The sequence below is a fragment of the Ruditapes philippinarum genome, unplaced genomic scaffold (assembly GCF_026571515.1).
Source record: "Ruditapes philippinarum isolate M1 unplaced genomic scaffold, ASM2657151v2 ctg3997_1_1_1_1, whole genome shotgun sequence".
In the NCBI taxonomy this organism is placed as follows: domain Eukaryota; kingdom Metazoa; phylum Mollusca; class Bivalvia; order Venerida; family Veneridae; genus Ruditapes; species Ruditapes philippinarum.
The window spans coordinates 119773-146381 of record NW_026866047.1 but is presented as its reverse complement, the minus strand read 5'-3'; the positions used below and the strand labels follow the sequence as shown (position 1 = coordinate 146381).

Genomic DNA, 26609 nt, shown 5'->3' with positions numbered 1-26609 from the left:
GCTCACTCGGTGAAATATATTCCGATCTTACACTGGACTAAACAAATATCCTCTATATTTCCCCTTCAGAAAGCCAAATGTTGATTTGAAAGTGGAAGCGTTACATCTTAAGTTACAGTGCAGCTTCTGCAGAACACCGCTCTGTATAGCAGAAACCTCTTCATAGCGACAGGGTCAATTCTTCATAAAGTACCCAAGAGCATCACATCCGGTAACAACTTAAATCGCTTTGCATGGGTTGTATTATACATATTACTGTATTTATCATATGATTTATTAAAATACTTGTTCCAACATGCATTTATCTTAAACTAAAGCAAACATTTGTGCATGACCAAACAAATCTGGAGAAATTAGTTTATCTATTATTAATTAAATTTCAACACTAAATATAATACAGAAACACGCTTACTTTGCATCATTTATCAAAACTTTTAGCAGGTGAGTTAAATAATTTAGTATAAATTAGACTTTTATGTGTTAGTCTGCATTAACTATTTTCAAGGTTGTTCATTTATAAGTCACCAATTACACCTGATGATGTATTTGGTAGATAAACCCACCCATGACTCATGTACAACATGTTACATCATGTACACTATTAAACATGAAGTAAATTTACAGAATTAAGCGACTTTTTGTAAGAGGTTGTGGTTGTTGTTTGAACGGGATCGTTCTGGACCGAAATATACATGTACCCTTGCAATACACTCTTTTAAAACATCCAATGACAAACAACACGTACGAAAAACTCGTATCTTAAAATAAACCAAACCATTGAAAAGATGTTTATTTGTTATCCTACAATGATAAATATATCGCCTATCTAATATTGCCTAAATATGGTATGCATTCTATAAAATGCGTAATTACATATAAGCCATACCTTACATCCCACCACCACTTTCAAACGGGCTTGAAATAAAATTGATAAATGAATATGATAAATAAATTATATGTTAGATAAGTTTTTAAACAGTGTCATCCAACAACAAAAAACACACAATAGAATACATGTCATCGAAAACAACTTATAACCATTGTTGTTTTTTCATTTACCAAAATTATACTCCTGTTTTATCTTAAAATGATCTTTAAAAGTTATTTAAACTGTAAAGAAATTTGACTGCACTCTACGTAAATCTGATAATAGGATCGTTTGTATGCATATCTATTTAAGAGATATTTATTAAAGCGGACGATAACGCAATACTACCCCCAAGTATAATATAAAACAAGGGTTTTCCCCATTGGAATTCCGACAACTTTGATAGTTTATATACCTTTTTCCTCTCTTTAACCACAAATAGAAGAAAATGTTTGCACTTAAAACAACTATTTGTTTTTGCTTTTTTTTGTTTGGGGTTTTCGGGGACATCGGATCGGATAGATATTTTTAAAAAACGGAAAAATTAGTGAAATAAGACCGTTTTAGGGTTTTAATTTTAAAAAATTTTTCGAGGTAAATTTATTGAATTTTGTTAATTACTTTTTAAAGTAAAATGAATTATAAAAGTATGTGTCAATTTCCCGGTAATAAAAAAAAATTAAATATTTTTTTTTTTTTATTCAGTTGTGTTGTGGGGGGGGGGGGGGGTTACCTCAGGTGTCCTCTGTACATTTTTTCAGGCCAAAAAAGGCACGGGGTAAACCACCCAAAGTTCCGTAAGTAGTTGGGCAGGAGTTTAAAAAAAATTTCCTTGTACTTTATTAAATTCTTTTCCTCACTATTTTTATAAAAAGCCTTTTAAAATCGTTTTTTGTTTTGTTTTGTTTGTTTTTTTTTTAACAGGAACTGTATATATATATTTAAAATACATGTATATACACTGGTTCATACTAGTTTACAATGATATAAACACGTACTGGTATTTTGCCAAGGACGTTCCGGATGACTTGTTAACAATACAATGATTCGGATTATATCTGAGTTATAACAGGTGAGGTGGCTTTGACCCATGTTTTTGTGTTGCTTTAAAGAAGCCAAAACCATCCTATTTTGGCGCTTTATGAACTAAATTGTGTTAGTGCGCCATAAAACGAAAGAAAACATAAAATAGGTACAGTCAGCTAGGTGTATATGCGTATAAGGAAAACTAAACAAGGGGAAATATGGCGATTACGCATTTGTTTTATATTACGAAAGATTTGTATAATACCATCAGATGGCATGCTGGATTCACCAGAACAAAATAGTTAGGAATGAAACACTTTCCGACATCTCCATAAATGTTGATTGCAGGTTATTTAAACTCACTCCTTCATAAGATTTAATTATAGATGACTTCTCAACTTATCATTTCATTTAACATTTAGATAACACCTACCGTCTACAGTTTTAAGTATACCGGTTCCCTTACCGGCTCGACAATTGAGCTGGTTTTGTCACAGGTGAAGCGTCTATGTGGTGATAAGGTATGTATCATCCAGTTTTGTGTCTTTAATCATTTAAGTGCTTCGATTTAAACCAGTGATACCAAATGGTTTATGCTGAATGCATAGCGAATGTAAATACAACACATATCGCTTTCAGTGTTGTTATATTTTTCTGGTTCTTCGGCAAGACAATATGAGTCCACAATTTTCATATATTATATTTTTTTGCTTCTGAATGCTTCCGATGGATCACCCCTATTCAAATGTCTATTTATTATCGGTGCACAATCAATCGCCTACAATTGGATATAATTTTAAAGATATAAGTATGTTTTCCCCCATATTATTTGCTTTTAAAAAGTGCATGTTGATGTTACCAAATTCCATTTTATTTTCAGATAATTGAAATTGAACCGGTTCGCGCATATACAAAATATATTCCAATTGATGCAAAAAATATAACAGCCTTTGGTCAAGGACATCGTTTTCTATATTTACAAACTGGCCAAATGGTAAGATATAGTTTCAGGATCTATGTTAGCACATTTCCTTTCTAAATGCTATTTTAGCAGCCAAATGTCAAGCCACACTGATGCAAATTACAATGAATACTTAACGCATTCGCAGTCTTTCCATATGAGAAATATTTATGATTACAAACTTTAAATTAAAATTTAAATAAGATTTCATTTAAAGTTGATTTGAAAAATACAAACTCTTATAAGCATTGCGATTGGATTTAGACTGTTACATGAATTCCCTGCTCGACAAATAAACATTTGAAAAACATTACTTATCATATGTTTTTCAATTAATCACAGGACGTAATTATATTATTTGCTTTTTATATGTCTTTTCGCTCCTACCTCCTTTCCTTTCCCCTCACTAAATGGCTGAATGTTGTAAAACGCTGACTTCCAAACGCTTACTATACATCGTCATTGATTCGAGTTCAGTTTGGAACATTAATTATAATTCTCTCATGTGAAGAAGTCTAGCTGACTATAAGAAATAACAACAGCATCAAATCAAATCATCAAATTATCGCCATAAGAGGTTTTTGAATAGTTCTTATTGTTTTGACAATGTTGAAATTTTGCATTTCGTTCAGCCAGGGCAACATTATGTTAGCACAAAGGCAATATAGTAAAAAACTAAATCTATTAAGTTGAAACATCTATTGTTGTGTTTGGTGATTTACACTAAAAATAATAATTTCTCAAGTGATAGTATCTCAATTTCAGTACGATGAAAGTGCTAACTATTTCGGGATGCATGTTAAAGGTGCCTGGGACAAAGGATACAATGGTAGTGGTGTTACGATTGCTGTTATTGATATAGGGATAATTGCGGACATCAATGACATCCGAAAAAATCTGGTAGAAAAACATCTTGTAATAATTTATGAGCCGTTCTTAAATGACTATCAACCACGTATTAAAATGTTATGCAAATATAAGTAAAAAGCAGAATAAACTTATTACAGCTGCGATAGAGTATTAAACTATTCTGTGTGGCCTTAATCATTATTTTTATCATTTTAAAACACATTGGTAAGGGAAAACGTAGAAATACGAGGGTTTTTCGGGAAGTTTCTGGGATTTTTGTCATATCTCCTATATTTTTTGTTTCTAAGACGTAATATTTTGCACATACTAAGATAAGCATATCACGGAACTATTCTAAAAATTGAATAGAATCAGACAACAATAGCAGTAACTATAGCAACACTATAACGCCGCACCGGAGCAGTCCGACTCTAAGGAAAGGTATAACGCGCTACACTAATATATTTCGTAATTTTGATAACGTAAAAAATGCGCGAAAACGCTGGTCAGCAGCGGAACGTCATGACGTCATTTCCTGAAAATATCATAACGTTATTTAAATTCTCAACGAATCAACATTGTTTTAAAGTTGTTGCCAAGAGCCACTGAGTAAACAACATGACGTCGATAGGTGACGTTGAATTGCGAAGCGTCGTGAAATTTTGTTTTGCGCTGGAAAAGTCTTCCACAGAAACAATGAAAATGATCAATTCTACAGGAAAATACATGAAATGCAGTCCGGCTACAGTGTATAGATGGCATGCTCGTTTTAAAGAAGGAAGAAACTCGATCGAAGACAATCCTAGATGCGGTCGGCAGTCTGTTGTTGCATGTTCAATTAAGGACTCGGTAAAAGACATGATAAATTGCGACAGAAGAACGACAGTTAGAGCTATTGCAGATGAACTTTGCGTATCAGTTTCTACTGTACACGGAATACTTACAAAAAAGCTCGGTATGTATAAAGTGAGTGCACGTTGGGTACAACGGTTACTAAAGGACTATGAAAAGGATTGTCGGGTGCGATGCTCTCAGGCATTTCTATCACGCTATGACGCCGAAGGTGATGAGTTCTTAGACAGAATAATAACAACTGACGAAACTTGGCTCCACCACTTTGACCCAGAGACTAAGGCTATGTCATCGGTATGGAAAACAACGCGTACACCTCCCCCAAAGAAAGCCCGGGTGCAGAAAAATGCGGGAAAAAACATGTTTATTTTCTTCATAGACCGGCACGGGATGATTCTGCAACGGTCAAACTGTCACGGCGGCTTACTATTCAAAGGTAACTAAAAGTATACATTTCTAATTATAATATATTTTAAAACATATTTATTGATAAACATATATATTTTATTATCATAAAATGATTTATGGCCGAGGTGGTTAATATAAATTTGGCGAAAGCACCTTGCTCTTTGTGTTATAGTAATTACGGTTTAGGGTATTTACAATGCAGCCGTCCTCTTTATTGTATAGTATTTACAGCTTAGAATTAACAGCGTAACGCATGTCTATATTTGGATATAGTTGCACATGCATACTCACTCATTTCGTTGAACAAAGAAACAAAGCGCGTGGCTTTCATTCCTGTACAACTTTTGATAGTTTCACATGAAAATTTAGTTTTCTTGGTATTTACGTAAAAGAATTACGAGCAGATAATAAAAAAGTACTTTGTACATCTAAATCTTACTTCAAGCAAGGATTATTTTGGTGCCATCCAATTTTAGGAAGGATTTACGAGGCGAAGTTTTGTTTTCCTTTGTGTCGATCTGGGTCAGTGACGATCAACAACAGAATATTAAAGTGACGCATTTATCCTAAATGCTGTTCGGACTTCTTGGATTTACAGTTTAACTCGTGAACGATAAACAATTGCCTCTGGAAGGTCAAATTTCTGACAAATTAGCAAAATATTGACAGATTGCGATTGCCACGGCACGGATTTTAACAAAGGACGCCATCATCAGATCATTACTCCATTCCTCCGCTGGTGGGCACCATCGAACAGGACGTTTTATTACTCCATACTTGAGTACAGTTAGTCTGTTTTAGACAGTTGAGTATTATTTTCTGTTCAGCTTTATTTTATAATTTCTGACTTGTTTTAAGTTTGTAAAACAAGTGTAACATAGACAAAGACCATTAGTGAATGGCGTTTACAATTGGACCAGGCCAAATTGACATATTTTACATTCTATATCATATCAGAAGTACAACATCGAAATAATTTTGTTTTAAGAAAATCTGATGGTATTTTGCGATAGTTCAAAATTTCGAAACATTTAAATGTGAAATAGCCGAAGGTTTGCAACCTGGGCCTCAATTTTAACTTATACAACGTTAATAACACTAGATTCTACCACCATTTTGGTTAATATGTGTAATCCAAGAAAGCAATTTTAACTTACGAATTTCACATAGACATGTTTTTATTGGCAAAATTGCCCTGTTGTTACTACTGATTTTAACTAATTAGAAGTATTATTAAATTATTGGCTAACATGTTATCCAGGCTTGCTCCTGAGACTCCGATTTATTATTTCCCAGGCATTAGCACTTGTGGCATTATGTTTCTTATCCGGGCTAGTACCCGAGACTATTCTTGAAATAGTACTGTAGATTTTGATACTTGCCTGTCTGTAGTAACTAACGTTACAAGATATTGTACCTGGGAACTTCCGAGAATAAGTCTCGAGATAATTAATTAGCGTTATAAATTACTTGTACCTATGTACTTCCGAGAATTAGTCTCGAGATAATTAAGTTGCTTTATAAAATACTTGTACCTAGGAATTTCCGAGAATAATTCTCAAGGTAATTAAGTTGCTTTATAAAATGCTTGTACCTAGGAACTTCCGAGAATAAGTCTCGAGATAATTAAGTCACTTTATAAATTACTTGTACCTATGTACTTCCGAGAATAAGTCTCGAGATAATTAAGTTGCTTTACAAAATACTTGTACCTAGGAACTTCCGAGAATAATTCTCGAGATATTTGTTTGAGCTGTCAGTATCTAACAATTTTGTCATTTAGGTACATATGTCCAGACTATTTACTCAAAAATATATATTGCATTGTTAATAATTTAATCTGAATTAGCTACATTATAACTATATATTAACAATGTACAGGAATTTATACTGCCTAGGAAATTTTGTGACCATTGATAAAAAATTACAATTAGTTGCCATTTAAATCACATAAGTTCCGGGCTTGTACCCGAGACTATTCACTTGAATAGTTAAATCTTATTGTTCTTGTTGTGGTGATAATTGAATATCAAAAACTTATTATATGAGACACATATATGTACAGGTTTTAATTACTTCCGGGAATCAATATCTCGAGATTCCAGTGTTTTCTCCCCTTTTATTATTTAAGTACATATATTCCGGGCTGGTACCCGAGATTATCAATTGACGTGCAGTCCCGCATTTGATAGGAAGAACTGATCACTTCAGATATACGTATATTTATGAATATTTTGATACTATTCGAAGGTGATTTTATATCTTCAAGTAGTTTAGTATAGAGTGGTTCCCAAGTTATGGCAATCATAGCACACGGCGCTCGGTTTTTAAGAATAAGAAATGCTTTTCCCTTCAAACAGAAAATAGTCGGAACATATCTAGTTCCAGTTTGAGACAGTTCTGTAATTTCATAGGTAAACAGCATTAAGCTCATACATTCATACATCTTTACTACATTTTCAGCTATGCGTGGGAAACGAAGGGCAGCTGCCACAAAATCAAGATGTTCAGCTTCATGCTGCACGGATAGTGATAAACCAGTAGAAACTTCTGGGGCGGGTACCAGTGTTCAGGACAAGACCAGGCACACTAATGACAAAAACATTACAAATGACACTGTGTCAGTTAACTCTTCAAATCTTGAACCAAATTCAGTAAACATGGATTCAGAGTCAGATTCAGATTCTAATGCTGAAGAAAATAGTAATTCGAACATTATAACTACGACAAGACGGGGGCGTACACCTAGGGGGCAAAAGAGGAACACCAAGAAGAAAAGAAAGAGGTCTCCTCCCCCAACTAGAGATTCAAGCGATGACATGGATTCATCAACCTCCGCAAGCTCATCAGAGAGTGACAATGATCTGTTAGATGATGTGTTAAAATCTAATGTCCTTGATCTAACAGGTAATGAAGGACAGTCCTTTTCCCCGTTAGATTCCCCTATTTCTTCCCAAATTTCCAAACGAATCCAAAAACGAATATGGAAGAATAAATTTGTAGATTTTGGTTCGTTGTTGCCGGTATCTTGGGGCCATGACCAAGATACATCCACTATGCATTTATCTTTTGACCATCACGGTAAACTAAATCTTGTCCCCTCGGTCAAAAAACAAAAGATCTACAATATAGATCAGTGGACCACAGCCTTTATGAGGTTTGTGGCCATTTATGCTCTAAAATTCCCTCTAGAGACGCCTGCCCTCATGAAATATGGGGAATTAGTTCGAGACTTAGCTGCTAAAAACAATAGCAGCGCGTGGTCTCGATACGATTACCAATTTAGGTCTCTGAGAGAGCAATCTCCGATTCCTTGGGATCGGATGCATACGGAATTTTGGGTAAGGGCAACAACTACCACAGTCATGCAGCCCTTTCGTCAAAATCGCCGCCCCTATGGTTACAGCTCAAATGGGTTTCGCGTCCAAAGCAAAAGCAAACCCATGTCTAAAGGGGAATTCTTGCCAAATACCTGCTGGCCGTTTAATAGAAGAGGGTTCTGCAATTCAATCAAATGCTTCCCTCATATCTGCGGCTACTGTCGCGGCCAACATTCAGCAAAATCCTGCCCAAATGGTCAGAAGCAAGACATTTCTGCCCGACCAAACCAGCAATCTCAACCCGGCCCAGTTGCCCCTAATAGATCCCAAAAGTCAAAATGACTTTCTGAAGGTCAAACCTGTCACACCAATTAAACTTGGCCCACTGTCTTTTTGGATACAAGGTTACAAATTTGCTGATTATTTACTGTCTGGCTTTGAAAAGGGTTTCCATTTAGGTTTTACAGGTAATAGATGTTCTTTTACAACAAAAAATTTGAAGTCTTGCTCCCAGTTACCTGACATAGTTTCGGAAAAGTTACAAAAAGAAATATCCTTACACAGGATTGCTGGACCTTTTAACAAACCACCTTTTCCTTCTTTTAGGGTTAGTCCAATAGGAGTGGTACCGAAGAAAGAACCAAATACTTATAGGTTAATTCACCATTTGAGCTACCCACATGGTGATTCGGTTAATGACTTCATTGACCAAGATTTAGCGACTGTCCAGTATTCAACTTTCGACCAGGCAGTGGCTATGGTTAGAGAGTTGGGTCCGGGGTGTTTAATGGCAAAAACAGATATAGACTCGGCATATCGTATCATCCCTATTCACCCATCCGACTACTCCCTCCTCGGTTTTAAATTTCAAGGCATGTTTTACTATGATCGCTCACTACCTATGGGGGCCAGCTCGTCTTGTGCTATTTTTGATCGTTTTAGCTCAGGCTTAAAATGGATAGCTCAAGAGAAACTTTCCATCAGTCACATTTTGCACATACTTGATGATTTTTTGATAATGGGCCCTGCGGATACCGGCAAATGTGAATCAGATTTAAGGGTTTTTCTAGATTTATGTAAACTGATAGGAGTACCAATAAAACACGAGAAAACCGTATCTGCCACAAATTGTATCATTTTTATGGGTTTAGAAATAGACTCTGTTCAATTGGAGGCAAGGTTACCTGAAGACAAGCTTAATAAAATTCGTGATCTTCTAGCCTTTTTTAAATCAAGACGAAAAATCAAATTACGCGAATTACAGTCCCTCATAGGTCTTCTCAACTTTTGCTGCAAAGTAGTATTACCTGGTCGAGCCTTTTTAAGAAGACTCATTGATTTAACTAGGAATGTGGTCAAACCCTTTCATAGAATTACTTTATCGAGAGAGGCACGCCGTGACCTAGCAGCTTGGCACCTTTTCATTGATAATTTTAATGGTAAACATATCTTTCTGGACCAGAAGTGGCTAACAAATGAGGCAATCCATCTTTATACAGATGCTTCTGGTGCGTTAGGATATGGGGCGATCTTGGCTACCCATTGGTTCTACGGGTCTTGGCCCGCACAGATTACTGATACTAATATAACTTATAAAGAACTTTTTCCAATCACATTATCTCTAGAAATCTGGGGTGATTATTTAACAAACAAATGCATTATTTTACATTCTGACAATCAAGCTGTTGTTCATATCATTAACAAACAGTCCAGCAAGGACTCAAAAATAATGGGTTTAGTAAGACGTTTAGTCATTGCTTGTATGAAACACAACATCCTTGTACGTTCTGAACATGTTCCCGGCAAGGAAAACAATTTAGCAGATATGCTTTCTCGTTTTCAGATAGAAGACTTTCGTCAAAATGCTCCTTGGGCAGACACTCTAGCAACTCACGTGCCAAAGGCGTTACTCGATTACCTTTAGGGCATTTGATCAGTTCCTTAGTAGAAGGCTCTTTAGCTAGTAGCACAAGATTGGCATATCGTGCAGCTTTTAAACATTACCGCTCATTCCATGTTGGATTTTATAAGACTGAACCTAAAAAGAAAATATCTAATAGCAAATTAGCATCATATGTGGCCTTTTGTCATGCCACTGGCATGAAATATTCAAGTATTTGTTCCAGGGTATCGGCTCTCAATTACATCAATAAGTTACAAGGTGCCAAGACCTCAGGCCATAGTTTTCTGTTAAAAAGAGTCCTGCTTGGATGTAAGCATTATTCACCTTTGGCTGACAAAAGACAACCTATTACAAAACCTATATTGAAAAGGTTGATTTCGGTTTTACCTACAATGTTTGAATCAAATTACAACGTCATATTAATCAGTGCAATGTTTACGTTGGCATTTTTTGCACTTTTAAGAGTAGGCGAAATGTCTATTTCAAAAACTGCTAACCATACTATCTCCCTCGATGATATAACTATTAAGTTAAAAGAAGAAAAACCGTTCCTCATCAGTTTGTCTCTAAGGCATTACAAACACTCAGTTTCCCCATTTAATTTAATTTTAAAACTTCAGAAAAACAAACTGATATGCCCAGTCAGGGCATTGCACGCCTTTGCCGGATTACGAGCTAAGAAACCTGGTCCATTTTTTCTTAATGAATCGGGTACTCCAGTCACAACAAAACAATTTAGTTGCATTCTTAGGAAATGTATTAGCAAAATAGGTTTAGATTCAAAACTGTTTACATCTCACAGTTTCCGTATTGGTGGTGCTACTCTAGCTCACAGAAAAAATTTCTCTGACTCTCGAATAAGAAAACTTGGTAGATGGCGCTCAAATGCATTCCAAGCATATTTACGTCCATTCTCGGCTCAATTTTAAGACAAATATATGGACTGTCCTTCACTATTTGTTTACATAGTTAAGTCCCCCAATTACTAGGTCATTGACTGACTAAGGCGGCAATGACACCTTGACTGTTGCAAGGCAGCAAGGAAGTTTGTGCAATTATCTAAACAAATAATTGTTTTATTTTACATGTGCTTTGACTGCATGGGCAATTTGTATACTATTGTGTGATTGGAGTTCTTATGTATTATTATCTTATTTAAAGCTACCAGTTTTGGGTTCAGTACCTCGAGCATTTGGAAAAGTGTTTATAATATGGTTTCCGGAGTTTGCTTGTCTGGGCGGGCATAAAGACCTGATTCTGGGAATTAAGGCCTTTATGCTTATGGCGGAATTTGTTTCCCCAGATAAAACAATAAGTTCAACTTTTAATATGTCTCTGTTATTCTAGTCATGTTTAAATGTACTATAGTATACTTTGTTTACGGCTTAAATAAAAGCCCTTTTACAACACAAATTTATCTTGAGTTGTTTATTGTTTTACAAGCTACGCAAACTCCTGAATCTATGTAACCGAACCACCTGCCACCCATAAATATATTTTATTATCATAAAATGATTTATGGCCGAGGTGGTTAATATAAATTTGGCGGAAGCACCTTGCTCTTTGTGTTATAGTAATTACGGTTTAGGGTATTTACAATGCAGCCGTCCTCTTTATTGTATAGTATTTACAGCTTAGAATATTTACAGTAAGCTAACAGGGTAACGCATGTCTATATTTGGAGATAGTTGCACATGCGCACTCAGTCATTTCGTTGAACAAAGAAACAAAGCGCGTGGCTTTCATTCCTGTACAACTTTTGATAGCTTCACATGAAAATTTAGTTTTCCACCACCTCCCTTTCCTCCTCCACAATTATTTACTTTGAGAGCTCCTAAATTTTTGCATCCTTCGTTTAAATTTTTTCATTTTTATTTTTAAAATTGTACAAGTTACGGTTCTTTAACAACGAGATACACATAAAGACACAATTATACACATTTGTATGTATTCAGATGTTTTCATATTTCAGGATGGAATTTGTTCTTATTTCTGTTTGTTTAAATTTATTTCTGTTATGAGAATTATGTTTTAATGTTTGTTGTCTGGCGGAATTTGTTTCCCCAGATAAAACAATAAGTTCAACTTTTAATATGTCTCTGTTATTCTAGTCATGTTTAAATGTACTATAGTATACTTTGTTTACGGCTTAAATAAAAGCCCTTTTACAACACAAATTTATCTTGAGTTGTTTATTGTTTTACAAGCTACGCAAACTCCTGAATCTATGTAACCGAACCACCTGCCACCCATAAATAATATTGTAAACATAATATTTATAAAAAATAAACATTTAAAATATGAAATTTTTGAGTAAGATAAGTGCAAATCAAATTTTTAACCGCATGCGTTTTTAACAGGTTCTGAGGCGGGATCTCGTTTACGCGATACGGAAGAAGCGCCCCCACATGGACCATGACCGCATCATACTTCATCAAGACAATGCACCGGCCCACAGAGCGGAATCTACCCAGTTAGAGATCAGCCTCTTGGGGTTTGAGATCTTAGAGCACCATCCATACAGCCCGGACCTCGCTTCGATGGACTTCCGTGTGTTCCCGGAACTCAAATCACAGCTGCGTGGAAAACGCTTTGACTCAGCTGACCATTTTGTTAAGCATACGCAAGATATAGTCTCGTCCTTTACCGATAGCTGGTACGTAGAAACATACAATAAGTGGATCAGTCGACACAGGAAATGCATCGAAATTGCAGGTGACTACGTTGAAAAGGTGCGACGATCGATGGACTTTAACGTCGCATAACGTTGCAAATGACGTCGGCGTGCTCCGGGTGTTTGTTATATGGTTATTTACTATTTTTATTATGTTTTAGTTTCTGTGTGTATGATGATGATATTTCCAGATTGTGTACAGTATATATTGAAATAAACGCGTATATATTTATATTTACGCTAACCCGACTACAACGTGTGCTATAAAACAATTCTCAGAACTTCCCGAACAACCCTCGTACATGAACGTTTTGGTTACTTAAATTTTGATATTATTTTGTGCAATATATTTTTTTTTATAGAATATGGATTTGGCCTATAACTTCATTGATAAAACAACGAATGTGACTCCTGGGGAAATTTCTATGAATTACAGAGCTGAATCAATGCGTTTGCTGAGGTATGTTCAACAAGATATGTTTTCTTTAAATGACAACTCATGAAATGGTTTCCTTAACCGAATAAATCACTGCGTAATTGAAACATACGAAATTGTCTTTACTTTACGTCCTATGTCCGGAATATTTATTCTAATTTCGGATTTGGGAATTTTATGTATGCCCTTAAAAGAGTTAAGTACAAAGTGGTGATAATTATCTCAATGCAATTTCCATGGAGAATTAGCCAAGATATGAATTTGAGCCAAAAGTAAGTTACTGTACGGCCTAAATATAGGTAACCCGGGGTAGCTTTGAAAAAGGCTGTTTGCGTCGACAAAAAGCCCGCCGTTCAATCCGTCTAACCGTGGGCTCACGCACCCTAGCACACCATCCTCGTCAACTAAGGGCCTACTTTGTAGGACAAATCCCCTCGGCTTTAGTCATGGCACCGGCAGCTAACTTCATGCAAGCTAAGTCGTGCCACCTTAAACATAACCCTGAGCTATAGAAAACATGCGGACACGTAGCATTGGTTCTTCAATCATCTGCCGATGCCCTCTGTTTTCTCAACGACCTACACGTACCGAAGGGAATAGAGAAGGATTGGGGAATTATTTTCTTTTATTATAAAAATAGGACGAAATTTCAGTGACTCGTGAAGAAAATAGAGTTTTCAGATTTAACACATCTGCGGATGCTTCTAAATTCAAATTTCATATTTTACTTAAGCAAAACCTTAGGGGCGTAAACTGAGTTGACTTACCGTAAATGAAAATGTTCATTCAAACTAAGCCTTTGACATATTCAACTGTTCTTTAGGGATTCCGTTCTCCAATATTTATTCGTGATGTTGGGAGTGTCTATTTTAATATCTTTTGTCCTGGTATCAGAATCATTCATTCCATTTAGTCCTCTTTTTACATTTATTTCATATTTGAAAAGCATATTAATACAATGATTCACATTTACATACAACATTTGTGGCTAAATATAAAAACATATCTGTTTCAATTTAATCCACATTCATTTACCACATATTCACTATCCCAAACAAAAAGAAAACATCGCATACTAAAAAGAAGAAGAAAAAAAAAAACAGACAAAACAACAACAACTGTTTTTCCACTTAAACGAATAAGAAAAAAGTAGATAACAAAGAAACCGAATTAAACAAACTTACCAAAAAAAATATACAAAGACAAACACATGCATTCGCACTCAACCAAACACATACAAACAAGCAAAAAAGGTAAAGACGAGTGAACCGTTTAAGCTTAGGAAGAGAATGCATAATATATTTCCGGCATCGTACATAACCATTATAAATATTTTCTAAAGAGGTAATGTGCGTTATGGGCTTTGAATCTTTATTTTTGCTTTCTAAAATTTTCTCTATATTTAAGGATGGTTATATTTTTTGATCTGTTTTTCTGATTTCAGTCATGGGATTAAATGTACCAGCATAATAGTCGCACAGAAAGGAAACGGATTGTGTAATGCTGGGATTGCTTTTGAAGGAAAAGCAGTTCGTAAGTTAAATATTGTTCGACTTTAAAATACTAATTTTTTATGTCATTAGATAACATTTAAGTAACCGTTTGTTTTTTATTTAAGAATTTTAATATGAATAACAATATTAAAAGAGACTGTATTTATTAACTACTTAATCTAACGCAAAACGTGTATTGATTATTCTCCTTACCACATTTTCTGCCCAGCTTTTCAATCCATTTACAGAGCCACCTAAGCCCCTGCTTTATTTGTCTCGTCTTCAAGAGTGGCTCTTTAACTGAATATTGTAGTTCTTTGAACACGACTCTTTCTAGGTGAATTTTATGTCGTACATTTCCTTTCTTTTCAGCGTTGAAAGTATTTTGGTTGTTGCATGAGTATGATGTTTTCAAAGTACACACAACAGACGATATCATTGCCGCTGCGCTAACTCACGGTCTTGAAGACATTGACATCTACTCAAACAGCTGGTCATCGCCGCCGACAAAATTCAGTCCACTTGGTTTAGGAATGAGAGAAGCCATTTTATACGGAGTAAACAATGTAAGTAGATTAACTTTAATTTTATAACTTTTAATTTTGCCTCTTCTCGACCTTCTAGTCCCGTTCCCCAACACATTTTACGTTTGTATGCCTATTCTTGAATCGTCTCTTAAATTTCCTTAACGGTTTCTTTCACTTTCTATTATGTATTATTTAAGTAAACACCACGCCGTCTGTGCCGTGTCCTGTTTTTGTTTATGGTCCTGCTGGGCTCCATGTCGGTGGTCCTGTGTTGCTGGGTCGTGTGGGGGTTTCGTTCATTGAACGCTGCCCTTCCTTGATGATCTTGTTTTCATATTTTTAAAAAAACTTAAAATGATTTTAGACAGTGAAGTGCCGTGAAGGAATAAACAAATCTGGAAATGGGCATGTCACTCGAGACAAATGCAAACACAACCAAAAAAGTGAAAATTGACGACTCTGTTTGAAAATGCTCATGTAATGTGATGAAAAATAAATCTTCACTACTAACATTATTGGAATGAGAAATCGTTAAGGACGAGAAAAGATGACGATATCAAAATTTAAAATATACACTTGCACTCATTTGCTTCATCTATTACAAATGTTGCTAAGAAGAATAAAAAAGAAGAATATTGTACATTTCAAACGGTAACTGCCAAATTTGGTAATGATTAAACAGTTTGAACACTTGTGAATTACAGGGAAGGAAGAACCTTGGATCAATATTTGTTTTTCCGGATGGGTCGGACGGAATAACAGGAAACGGGGCTGCAAACAGTATACACACCATTGCAGTAAACAATGTGGGTGTTGGAGGAAGATTGCTAAAGAATCATGAAGTTAGTGCATGTGTGATAACATCAGGACTCGGTAATGGGAACAGACTTCATACACATTTTATGGTAATTCACATGTTTAATTTCATATCCTTTGTATTTTGGTTTATACAGAATTTATTTAAGTTCGATTGTGTAGAAAGCTATAAGCTTATATACACACTTTCGAATCCGTTCCTGTAACCAACCAGTACTATGCAATAAGTGTAAAGTTTCTTGCTCAAGGAACCAACGATTTGTCCCTGACTGGGTTTGAACCCATGCGGCTAGGGATCATTAGATTACTCGTCCGACACGTTAACCACTCGGCCATGCCGCCCGCCACATTTGTATTTTCGTAATGAACTAAGTTTTAATACTTACTTTTCTTTAGCATAGTGTATACGGTTAGTTGTTTACATTCTGATTGTACATATAATAGAGAAATCCTGTCTTGTCAAATATTTAAAGTCTTCAATATCTTTATCAGGTATCCAATGTATGTCTTTTTTTAGATGACATCATCATACAACAATGCATGTGTTGAATCATTCAAGGGTGTTTCCGCGGCTGTTGCAGAAGTTTCTGCTATTATAGCTCTAGTCCTACAAGCAAGGTATGTTCATTTATACAGAAAGTTTGCACAAATATTTGCAAATGTCCGTTTGTGTCACTTCTGTGTCACATGGAACGTTCCGTGATAACCGCCGTATGAACACACCTGCAGATGTCTCTAAATTCAAAATTTCACCATTTCCGTGTTAAATTTTGAATTCTGCTTAAGCCGGTGCTAGGGGACGTGAACGGTAACTTGCACTTCCAGTACTGTCCATGAACAGGCTCAATCAAACCGAGCCTGCAACATTTTTAATTTTGTTGTGTTTGAATTTCTTTAGGGAGTCTGTTTTACTCTATTTTTTTGTGTGCAGTTTGCAGATAGGCACTGAAAATCTGAAATTATGTCAGCGTTGGTGGTGATATTATAGAATAAGTTTAAAATCAACATTCTCCTTTGTCGTATACATGTTTTGTAGTTAAAGAAATAAATACCACTTACTTTTTTTCTTTTTTCTTAGTAAGTAATCATATATTTTGACCATTGTATTTCTAGAATCTGGTAATAGTATTCAAGGAACTTTCACGCTGCCTATATATTTTAGAAAAAAGGTAAATGATTTTTTTAAACAATTATACTGTTTAAGGCCAGATTTAACTTACCGGGATGTTCAACACGTACTAGCAGAAGCGTCAGAGAGGGAAGGACTGGCAGAAACAAGCGCTTTTTCAACAAATGCTGCTGGAAAGTATTGTAAGATATTTTGAACATTTTAGCTCACCAGAGCCGAAGGCTCAGGGTGAGCTATTAGTATCAAAGGGGAATTTGCTCATGTCATTTCAATTAGCCCCTTTTAGGGGTCTACAGAGCTAAAAAAAGAAAAACCTTTAAAAATCTTCTACTACAGGAGTAATTGATGGATGATCACCAAACTTTGTCTGTAGCATTCTTTGGTAGTCTTTTATCAAGTTTGCTCATATTAATCTGATTGGCCCCTTTTAGGGGACTCTAGGGCTAAAACTAGAAAAACCTCTAGACATCTTCTTCTACAGAACTAATTGATGGATGATCCCCAAACTTTGTCTGTAGCATTCTTGGGTAGTCTTTTATCAAGTTTGCTCATATCAATTTGATTGGCCCCTTTTAGGGGCCGAAATAGCTAAAAATACAAAAACCTTTAGACATCTTCTTCTACAGAACTAATTGATGGATGATCACCAAACTTTGTCTGTAGCATTCTTGGGTAGTCATTTATTAAGTTTGCTCATTTTAATTTCATTGGCCCCTTTTATTGGTCTCTAGAATTAAAAATAGAAAAACTTCAAGACATCTTCTTGGGTAGTCTTTTATCGAGTTTGCTCATATTAATTTTATTGGCCCCTTTTAGGGGTCGCTAAAGCTAAAAATAGAAAAAACCTTTAGACATCTTGTTCTACAGAACTAATTGATAAATGATCACTTAACTTTGTCTGTAGCATTCTTGGGTAGTCTTTTATCGAGTTTGCTCATTTTAATTTCATTGGCTCTTTTAGGGGTCAGCAGAGCTAAAATAGAAAAACATTTAGACATCTTCTTCTACAAAACTAATGGATGGGTGATCACCAAACTTTGTCTGTAGCATTCTTTGGTATTCTTTTATAAAGTTTGCTTATATTAATTTGATTGGCCCCTTTTAGTGGCCGCTTTAGCTAAAAATAGAAAAACCTTTAGACATATTCTTCTTAAGAACTTATTGGTGGATGATCACCAAACTTTGTATGTAGCATTCATGGGTAGTCTTTTATCAAGGTTGCTGATATTTATGTCAATGGCCCTTTGTAGGGGCCGCTGAAGCTAAAAATGGGAATACCTTTAAATGTCTTCTTCTTCAGCACTAATTGGTGCATAATCACCAAACTTTGTCTGCAGCAATCTTAGGTATTCTTTTATCAAGTGTGCTCATATTGATTTGATTGGCCCTTTGTAGGAGTCACTAGGGCTAAAAATAAAAGAAACCTTTAGACATCTTCATTTACAGAACTAATTGATGAATGATCACGAAACTTTGTCTGTAGCATTTTTAGGTAGTCTTTTATCAAGTTTGCTAACATTAATTTGATTGGCCCCTTTTGGGGTCGCTAGGGCTATAGATAGAAAAATCTTAAGACATCTTCTTCTACAGAAGTAATGGATGGATGATCACCAAACTTTGTCCGTAGCATTTTTGGGTAGTCTTTTATCAAAGTTGCTCATATGAATTTGATTGTCCCCTTTTAGGGACCGCTAAAGCTAAAAATAGAAATATCATAAAATGTCTATTTTTAGAGAACTATTTGATGGATGATCACCAAACTTTGTCTGTAGTATTCTTGGGTAGTCTTTTATCAAGTTTGCTCATTTTAATTTGATTGGCCCCTTTTAGGGGTCGCTAGGGCTAACAATAGAAAAACCTTTGAACATCACCTACTACTGAAATATTTGATGGATGATCACAAAACTTTGTCTGTAGCATTCTTAGGTAGTCTTTAATCAAGTTTGCTCATATTAATTTAATTGGCCCTGTTTAAGCTAAAGCTTGAATGCCCCAGGTCATGTCATTTCTTCAAATTATCGTTTAAAGATATTCTATGATCAAATTTGATATTAGAAAATATTGACAATAGATACATAGTCCCTTTATAAATATAAAATAAACGTGTTTTGACTTCACACAAAGTAGATATGTTATGTTTTAAACTCTTCACAATATAGGTGGTCACAGTATTAATATAATGATAGTCTCATTAAAAAACTTTTTTTATAGAAAATACCAATTTTACTTGGCCTATAATAGGATATGCATATTCACATACATAGTTTATTCATTCTTTTATCCAAATTAGACATTTTCAGTAAGAATTTCATAAATTTCAAGAAATTTCTATGACTCAAAGATTAGCATTATAAGGATATCTTTTCATAATGAAAGGATAACAACTCATGTTGGAATGTGTACATAATCATGTTATAGAGATTCAATGGCTTGGGTCATGACCTGTTTATGATGTGTAAATAGCTCTAGAATTCGGACATCATATTACATCATTTTAAGGTCAGTTATAGGTCATTGACCAGGAAAATAAATTAGGCCTAAAGACTTTACTAACAAAGATGAGTTTGTATGCTCAATTGTTTTATTGAATTTTGTTAAAAATTGTAAATTTTTCATTTTTTTGTTGAATTGGATTTAAACTTGGAGAAAGCACATTTCAATTAATTTTGGGACATACTGTTGAACCTGAGTTTCATGTGCATAATTTAATTTTTGACTTTAGTTGAGCTGTTTTTGATATTTTTGAAACCATTGCACATACTTTCTTGTTTTTGATGTACAGAGACTTGAAATTTGGAATGATGTACAAGGACTTGAAAGTTGGACAAGGAATGTAATTTCTGATGCGAATTGAATTAAGATAGCAACTAACTACTTTTGATATGATTATTTGATATTGTTTGACCTAGTTTGTCGTTTTTTGATGTACATGTACCTGCTAGAAATTTGGGCAAAGCGTTTAATTTCTGATCCTGAATTGAATTTTGATATAAACTTGCCTACATTTGATATATTTGAAATCGCTTTACCTACTTTTTTGTCTTTTATGTACAGACTTGAAATTTGGACCAAGAGTGTAATTTGTGTATTTTTTTATGTTTAATTCAATTTTGAAACCAGCTGACCTACTTTAGGTATTATTGACACCATTTGACCTACTTTCTTGTATTTTGACATTCATATTTTAAATGTGGACCAGGTTTGTAAATTCTGACGCCGAAATGAATTTTGATATCAACTGACCTACTTTTGATATTTTTGATATAAATTGACCTTCATTCTTGTGTTTTATGACAAACAGACTTGAAATTGGGACTAGGGGTATAATTTCTGATGCTTATTTGAATTTTGATATCAACTGGCCTATTTTCCATATTGTTTACAATGTTTGACCTGTTGTCTTTTTTTTTGAGGTACAGTTATGTTACCATACAGAATGTATAAAAACTTTGTTGTCCCAAACTTTAAACTTCAAACATCTACACCTTACATGTTTTGCATGTGACATTTTGTGTTTTCATACAAAAAAGTAATAAAAAAAATTGTCCAGTCATAATTAATCATGCTCTAGTGTCATTTATTCTACATAGTCTCATAGGAACACACTTGCAACATACACATATTTAAACAAAGCATTTCCAAAATATTAGGGCAAAATATTTCACTTTATATAGTGAATAATGAAATGATGGGTTAGATAAGTGATCTATGGCCATTTTACTGGCTCTATTGTTTATTATGAAGTAAAAAGGCTAAAACAATCAGTGTTATGAAAGCATATTACTAGAGGGGCAAGTTAAAGTTGAGCTGAACTTGCCGAAAGAGCTTGACTTGCCTTTCAACAAGTTCTTTTGAAAAAAAATTCCAACACTAAAAGCAGTTGAACCTGGTGAGCGACTCAGGGTCATCATGACCCTCTTGTTTTTCTTCTTATTTTTTCAAATAATTTTTCAATAGAAAACACTCAAACTAATAAGTTAAATGTTAATAAATTCGAATTTATTTCATAAATGTAGATATGGCTAAACTTATTTTTCATCTTATTTTACTTTATAATCTTTTGTAACTTGCATTTTACATTAAATAACAAAACTTAAGTTTAAGTGAACTTATGGCAACTTTAGAAGTATTTCTTGCTTGTCTTTATGCAATTTGACATTCTTTATTTTTTGTGCTACTTTAGTATCAGTTTCAATTATTTCTATTCAGAATCACATTTTGCAAACTTGGTTACAACTTGTTGAAAGTAATTTTGCACCGTTTCATACAATGTATGTAAAGTTGTTTTCATGTTTACTGAATACGTTTCATCAAAACAACCCTTTGCTTTAAAGTCGTTTTCATGATCACTGAACACATTTCATGAAAACAACCTTTTGCCTTTTTCCTCTTTGTAGTTAAAGTTACAATTTTTCCCATTTGTATTAGAGAGTAAGATAATTAACCTGAAATGTTAACTTTCTGGTCGAGTTGACTAGTATACCTATGTTATCTTAAATAAATATTGACCCAAACTTGGTTCCTTTCATTTTTACTATGAAGAAAAATACAATCAGTGTTGGGAAACCTTACAACTAGAGAGGCAAGTTAAAGTTGACCCTGGACTTGTCTTTCTACAAGTTTATTTGAAAAAGATATTTCTATAATCACTGAAAAACAGTTGTTTCTGGTGAGCGGTGCAGGGCCATTATGGCCCTCTTGTTTAAAATAATAATCAAAATATTTACATGTCTCCTATGTAACATTTAAAAGTCACATACAGTGTCTATGATCTATTTTATGTTTTGATGTCTTTCTTTGTTTCTGTTAAATATTTGTATGTTTTGCTCAAACATGATTTAAATATCATTTAGAAGTAAGCCATATGAGCAGCTCGGGTAAATTCTCTGGAATTTCTAGCGTGACTGAAACAAAGTAATGATATATATTCCTAACATAAGATAATAATCATAATTTCATAATTCTATATTCTAATGAAAAGTGATAACTTATAAAACTGATATAAATATTTTACATTTTGGTGCTATAATAATAAAGTCCATTATACGTATGTATAAAAGAATTTTACAATTCACGTAAATCAGCTGTTTATGCTGTTGTTTTTCATATTTTGTCATTTTTATATAGAATATTGACCCAATTTTGATAAAGGAGGTAAATATTGTAAAAATCGAGAATAATCTATTATCGAGTATTGGTTGGATGTTGACAGTGGTTGAAAGAGAATAATATATTGTGTGTTAAATGTCTTATAATTGAGCTGCGTCATGACAAAACCAACATAATGGGTTTGCGACCAGCATGGATCCAGACCAGCCTGCGCATCCGCGCAGTCTGATCAAGATCCATGCTGATCGCTTACAGACCTTTCAACAAGTAAAGAAACTGATAACGAACAGCATGGATCCTGGTCAGACTGCGCTGATGCGCAGGCTGGTCCGGATCCATGCTGGTCGCAAACGCACGATGTTGGATTTGTCACGACGCGGCTCATATACTTTACAGTCCATCCAGTCTTTGGCTTCGGATTGTTGAACGCAGACAAGGCGGTAACGATCGCGAAATCATGGCGTCACGTTGGGACGATGTTCAGTGATAGTTTAGACCACGTTAAAAAACATACATTTCAAAGTCACCACCGATACTCGTATGTATACAGTTTATAAAATATTTGAAATTAGTTGATGCTTTATCTTTAGATGTTTCATTTAAGCATTTGCATATATGTGCATATTATTCAAGGGACTACACGGAGGTTTTTGACAATACAGGGCTGGACATTTTTTTATCTAGATCAATGTATCATTTTAAGTAGGTCTTGACCAATAATTTGTGTGCAAAATTTCATATCATTAACTCACTCCGTTTTTCCAGAATGTCTATTCTAACTTCATATCATAAACTCACGCTTGTGTCTATTTTAACTGTGAAAAATGGGCCTGAATTGAAAAACGTTGCTATGCTTTTCACTTAAATCGAGCTATGAAAAACTCAAACATACGATTTTCAATTTATTTAATATATTTCCTGATTATCCGTTACATATCTTTCCAATTTAAATGTATCAGCTGATCTATTTAAGGAATTAAAATGTATGTTTTAGGCTTTTTAACCTTAGTGGAGTTCTTTTGATGTTGTTTAAATTTTTTATAATTCGTGCTTTCCAAAAGCCATACATATATTTATGGTAAACTAGCCCGTAGGATATGTTGCATATTTTTGAAGTTTTCAACTAACACCTATTCTTAATAGATCCTACATGTATAATACTTTCTGTCACATAATCTTTAGCTTGGGATCATGCGTAGCTTTTCAAAGAATAACGGGCGTGTAGTATTGAAGATTCTTAGTTTACTATCGTTAAAACACATCTAAAGTTGTTTTCAAATTCTTATTTGTACGGTTTAATTTACGCGCTCCCTTCGCAGATTACTGAATGCACTCACGCTACTTCAGAAGAAGTGAGCGTTAGTGAAACAGTCGACCGATGCGCAGGAGAATAGATTTAATTATAAATATATGTCAGCCAGTACCCGTAAAGGCATGGACCATATCTTACATTTACTACTGAAGTTTGTTTAGACTTTATCAAATCCAGCCTGTAATAATGTCAAGACGACACTCAATGATTCCATTTTCATTACTTGCTTTCATATATATTCTGCTATGAATAATGTCTTTGGTTCTTACTTCCAGCATTACAATGATGACGATAATAACATTCAACATGGAGGAAGATCCGTGTCGTCACCATGTGAATACAATAGAGCACGTGGTCTTACAAATACCACATGATGTCATCAATCAGAGAGGTGTTAGCATTGAAATTGTTTCACCAAGCATGACACCATCTATTGTTTTAGATACAAAAGATGGTAAAAATATTGACCAGGATACTTCACCTAGACGTTTAGCTAGTGTTCATTTCCTGGGAGAATCTCCTATTGGGTATTGGATGGTTAGGATACAATTCAAAAACCAACTAGGTAAGTCAATATTTCTGTCTTGAATTATGATGTGTAAGACATGATTTATTCATAACAATTGCTGGTAAGCCCACGAGGACAACATACAGTTGGTATAAGTATTTGTATATATCTGACATAACAAAACTTTACTAAGTTGATTAAGCCATTCACGTGACATTTGAAGCTTTGAAATGTATTATAATGGATATCTATGCAAAGTGTTTTAATAATTTTGATGTATCTAAAATGTTTCAGTTGAAATTCCCTTGGAATCAGTGTCTTTAACTGTATATGGAACTTACGACGAATCGAAAAGAAATCATTCTAAGACATGTTCGCCTCCACCAGAAAAGCCACCCACTCCTATTTATAAAGAAAACGCCACTAAGAAAAAACACGAAACTACCAACCACCACAGAAACACACCGGAAACTGATCATACAGCTCCGGTGAAAAACTCCGCGTCACCGCACGTACAGTCTCAACTTTTCATCTTGTACTTTGTCGGACTTTTTATCGTCAACCGTATTTTACAATATATGTGTATTTCATGATATTAGACATTAGTTTGCTGTTTGTCATTTCAAATGAATGTTCTTGACGGGTGTGTTAACCGAGAGATGCAATAAAAACAAATACATGTATTTAAAGTTGAAAATTAAGGTTCGGTTAAGTTGATGCTATTGAAGAGAAGAGACGAAAGGTTGCGCAAAAGAAGCGTGGGTTCAATTTTTTAACATTAATAAGTGCCACAAACAGTCTGGTAACAATTCCTGCTTCAAATATGAAATGTCAGATAAGACAATGAAAAATCCAAACATCAAACGAAGCTTGCATGTCTTACAAGGATAAGATGTTTTAAAGTTAATGTCATTCCATTTAAAGTGGATCCAAGAACATGAAAGTAAAATGTACAAGATAGGGTTGAATATGACATAACAAACATTATATTGATTTTTAATGGGTTAAATGTTTGCAGTATCTTACCACTGTGATACATATACTCGTATATGTCTCATATTAAATGATATTACACAGTGGCATTACTCATATCACCTGGTATTATATACATAAGTTAATCAAAAACATATGAATAACTATAACTGGAGTTCAACATTGTGATATATTTTTGCTCATTACCTTGTATTATGCTGTCCTATTTTGTCATTATATTATCATCCTTTTTATGTTCTAAATGTGAACTTGTTTTTATCTTGTATATGTGCTGTTGATATGTCATTCTCGGCTCATATTATTTCTGGTATATTTCGTATAGTTAAATGACATATTGCATACTACTGCTTAATATAATTTTTTATAAAGATATAAGATTGTTTTATTTCATAATTTCTGTGTGTTTTTATTAACCATTTTGAATATACTTTTATCTAAAACAAAAGTTTTATGCCCTTTCCTGTAAATTTACTTTAACTGTTTTAGAATTTCAAAATAAGACAATTACTTAGTCTTCCAGTAACAATCGCTTATCTTCAGCCGTTGAGTTTTCAAGTGTTACCAAAGTCAAATTTAGTAATTAATGTGCTCTTAGTCAATGTAAAGTTGTTTTCATTCTTATCATTGTTTAAATAGTCATTCATGTAAGGATACATTTTTGTGATTGACAATAATTAAGGTGCCAAAATTTTGTTGATAATGCTCACATATTTTCATATTTTAGGGAAAGATGGCAGGATCCATCAGGTGCAAAGAAATATGTAGTTTTTTAAGTTTAAATCACTCCAAAAGTCTCATTTTATTGTATAAATGTTTTGAGGGGTGGTTTTCTTACTATAAGTGGGGAAAAGTATATACTTCTAGGTGGGTAATTAGGCTAAAATGGCCTACTTAAGTAAAAATCACTTTTAAATGGTAAATAATTTTTGATGTAAATTTATGAAACTAATATATGTTGTTAAGTTATGACTGATATAGATGGCTATATAATTGAAATGTAGATTTTGGTATTACCAAATTGATACTAATTGAATAATTATGCTATCTTGCCATTCCAAAGTATTCCATGGTAAATGAGTACTAACTTATTTTCTGATTCATGCCTGACATTTTACTACTTGTACATTGTAAATTAGATTAGAAACTAGCAAAAGAATAAATTGCCAAGAATCTAAATTATGTCATCCACGTTTTTCCTCGTATCGGTTCAGGTCTAAACTTTCAAATGAATAATTACTCATTTTCTTTATCAGCCTACATGTCATTGAATTATTTGTCTTTGGAATTTATGTCCTAATATAATATAAAGTTTTATTTCAAACTTCACAACAAAAAATAACCAACAAAGTTCGAAATATGTAAAATATATGAGCCAAAATATTATTGTTGAAAGACTTTATAATTAAAATATTATAAGTCTAAACA

General features: G+C 34.1%; 2 protein-coding genes across 2 annotated transcripts; both read left to right on the top strand.

Moving 5' to 3' along the window:
* Positions 1 to 2316: 2316 nt before the first annotated feature.
* LOC132731113 (neuroendocrine convertase 2-like) lies at positions 2317 to 26609 on the top strand (the record flags this gene model as incomplete). Its single annotated transcript, XM_060717232.1, has 12 exons — positions 2317 to 2415; positions 2775 to 2888; positions 3621 to 3755; positions 13224 to 13321; positions 14742 to 14830; positions 15163 to 15356; positions 16022 to 16222; positions 16651 to 16751; positions 17338 to 17444; positions 22768 to 22909; positions 23959 to 24248; positions 24486 to 26609. Coding segments are annotated over 12 exons (1869 nt in total), but the record flags the coding sequence as incomplete, so codon positions are not given.
* On the top strand, positions 5222 to 11389 carry LOC132731108 (uncharacterized). The gene is made up of 3 exons (XM_060717225.1): positions 5222 to 5768; positions 7428 to 7871; positions 10128 to 11389. Exons 2-3 carry the CDS (start codon positions 7430 to 7432, stop codon positions 11114 to 11116), a joined length of 1431 nt encoding a protein of 476 aa, XP_060573208.1. The 5' UTR covers positions 5222 to 5768; positions 7428 to 7429; the 3' UTR covers positions 11117 to 11389.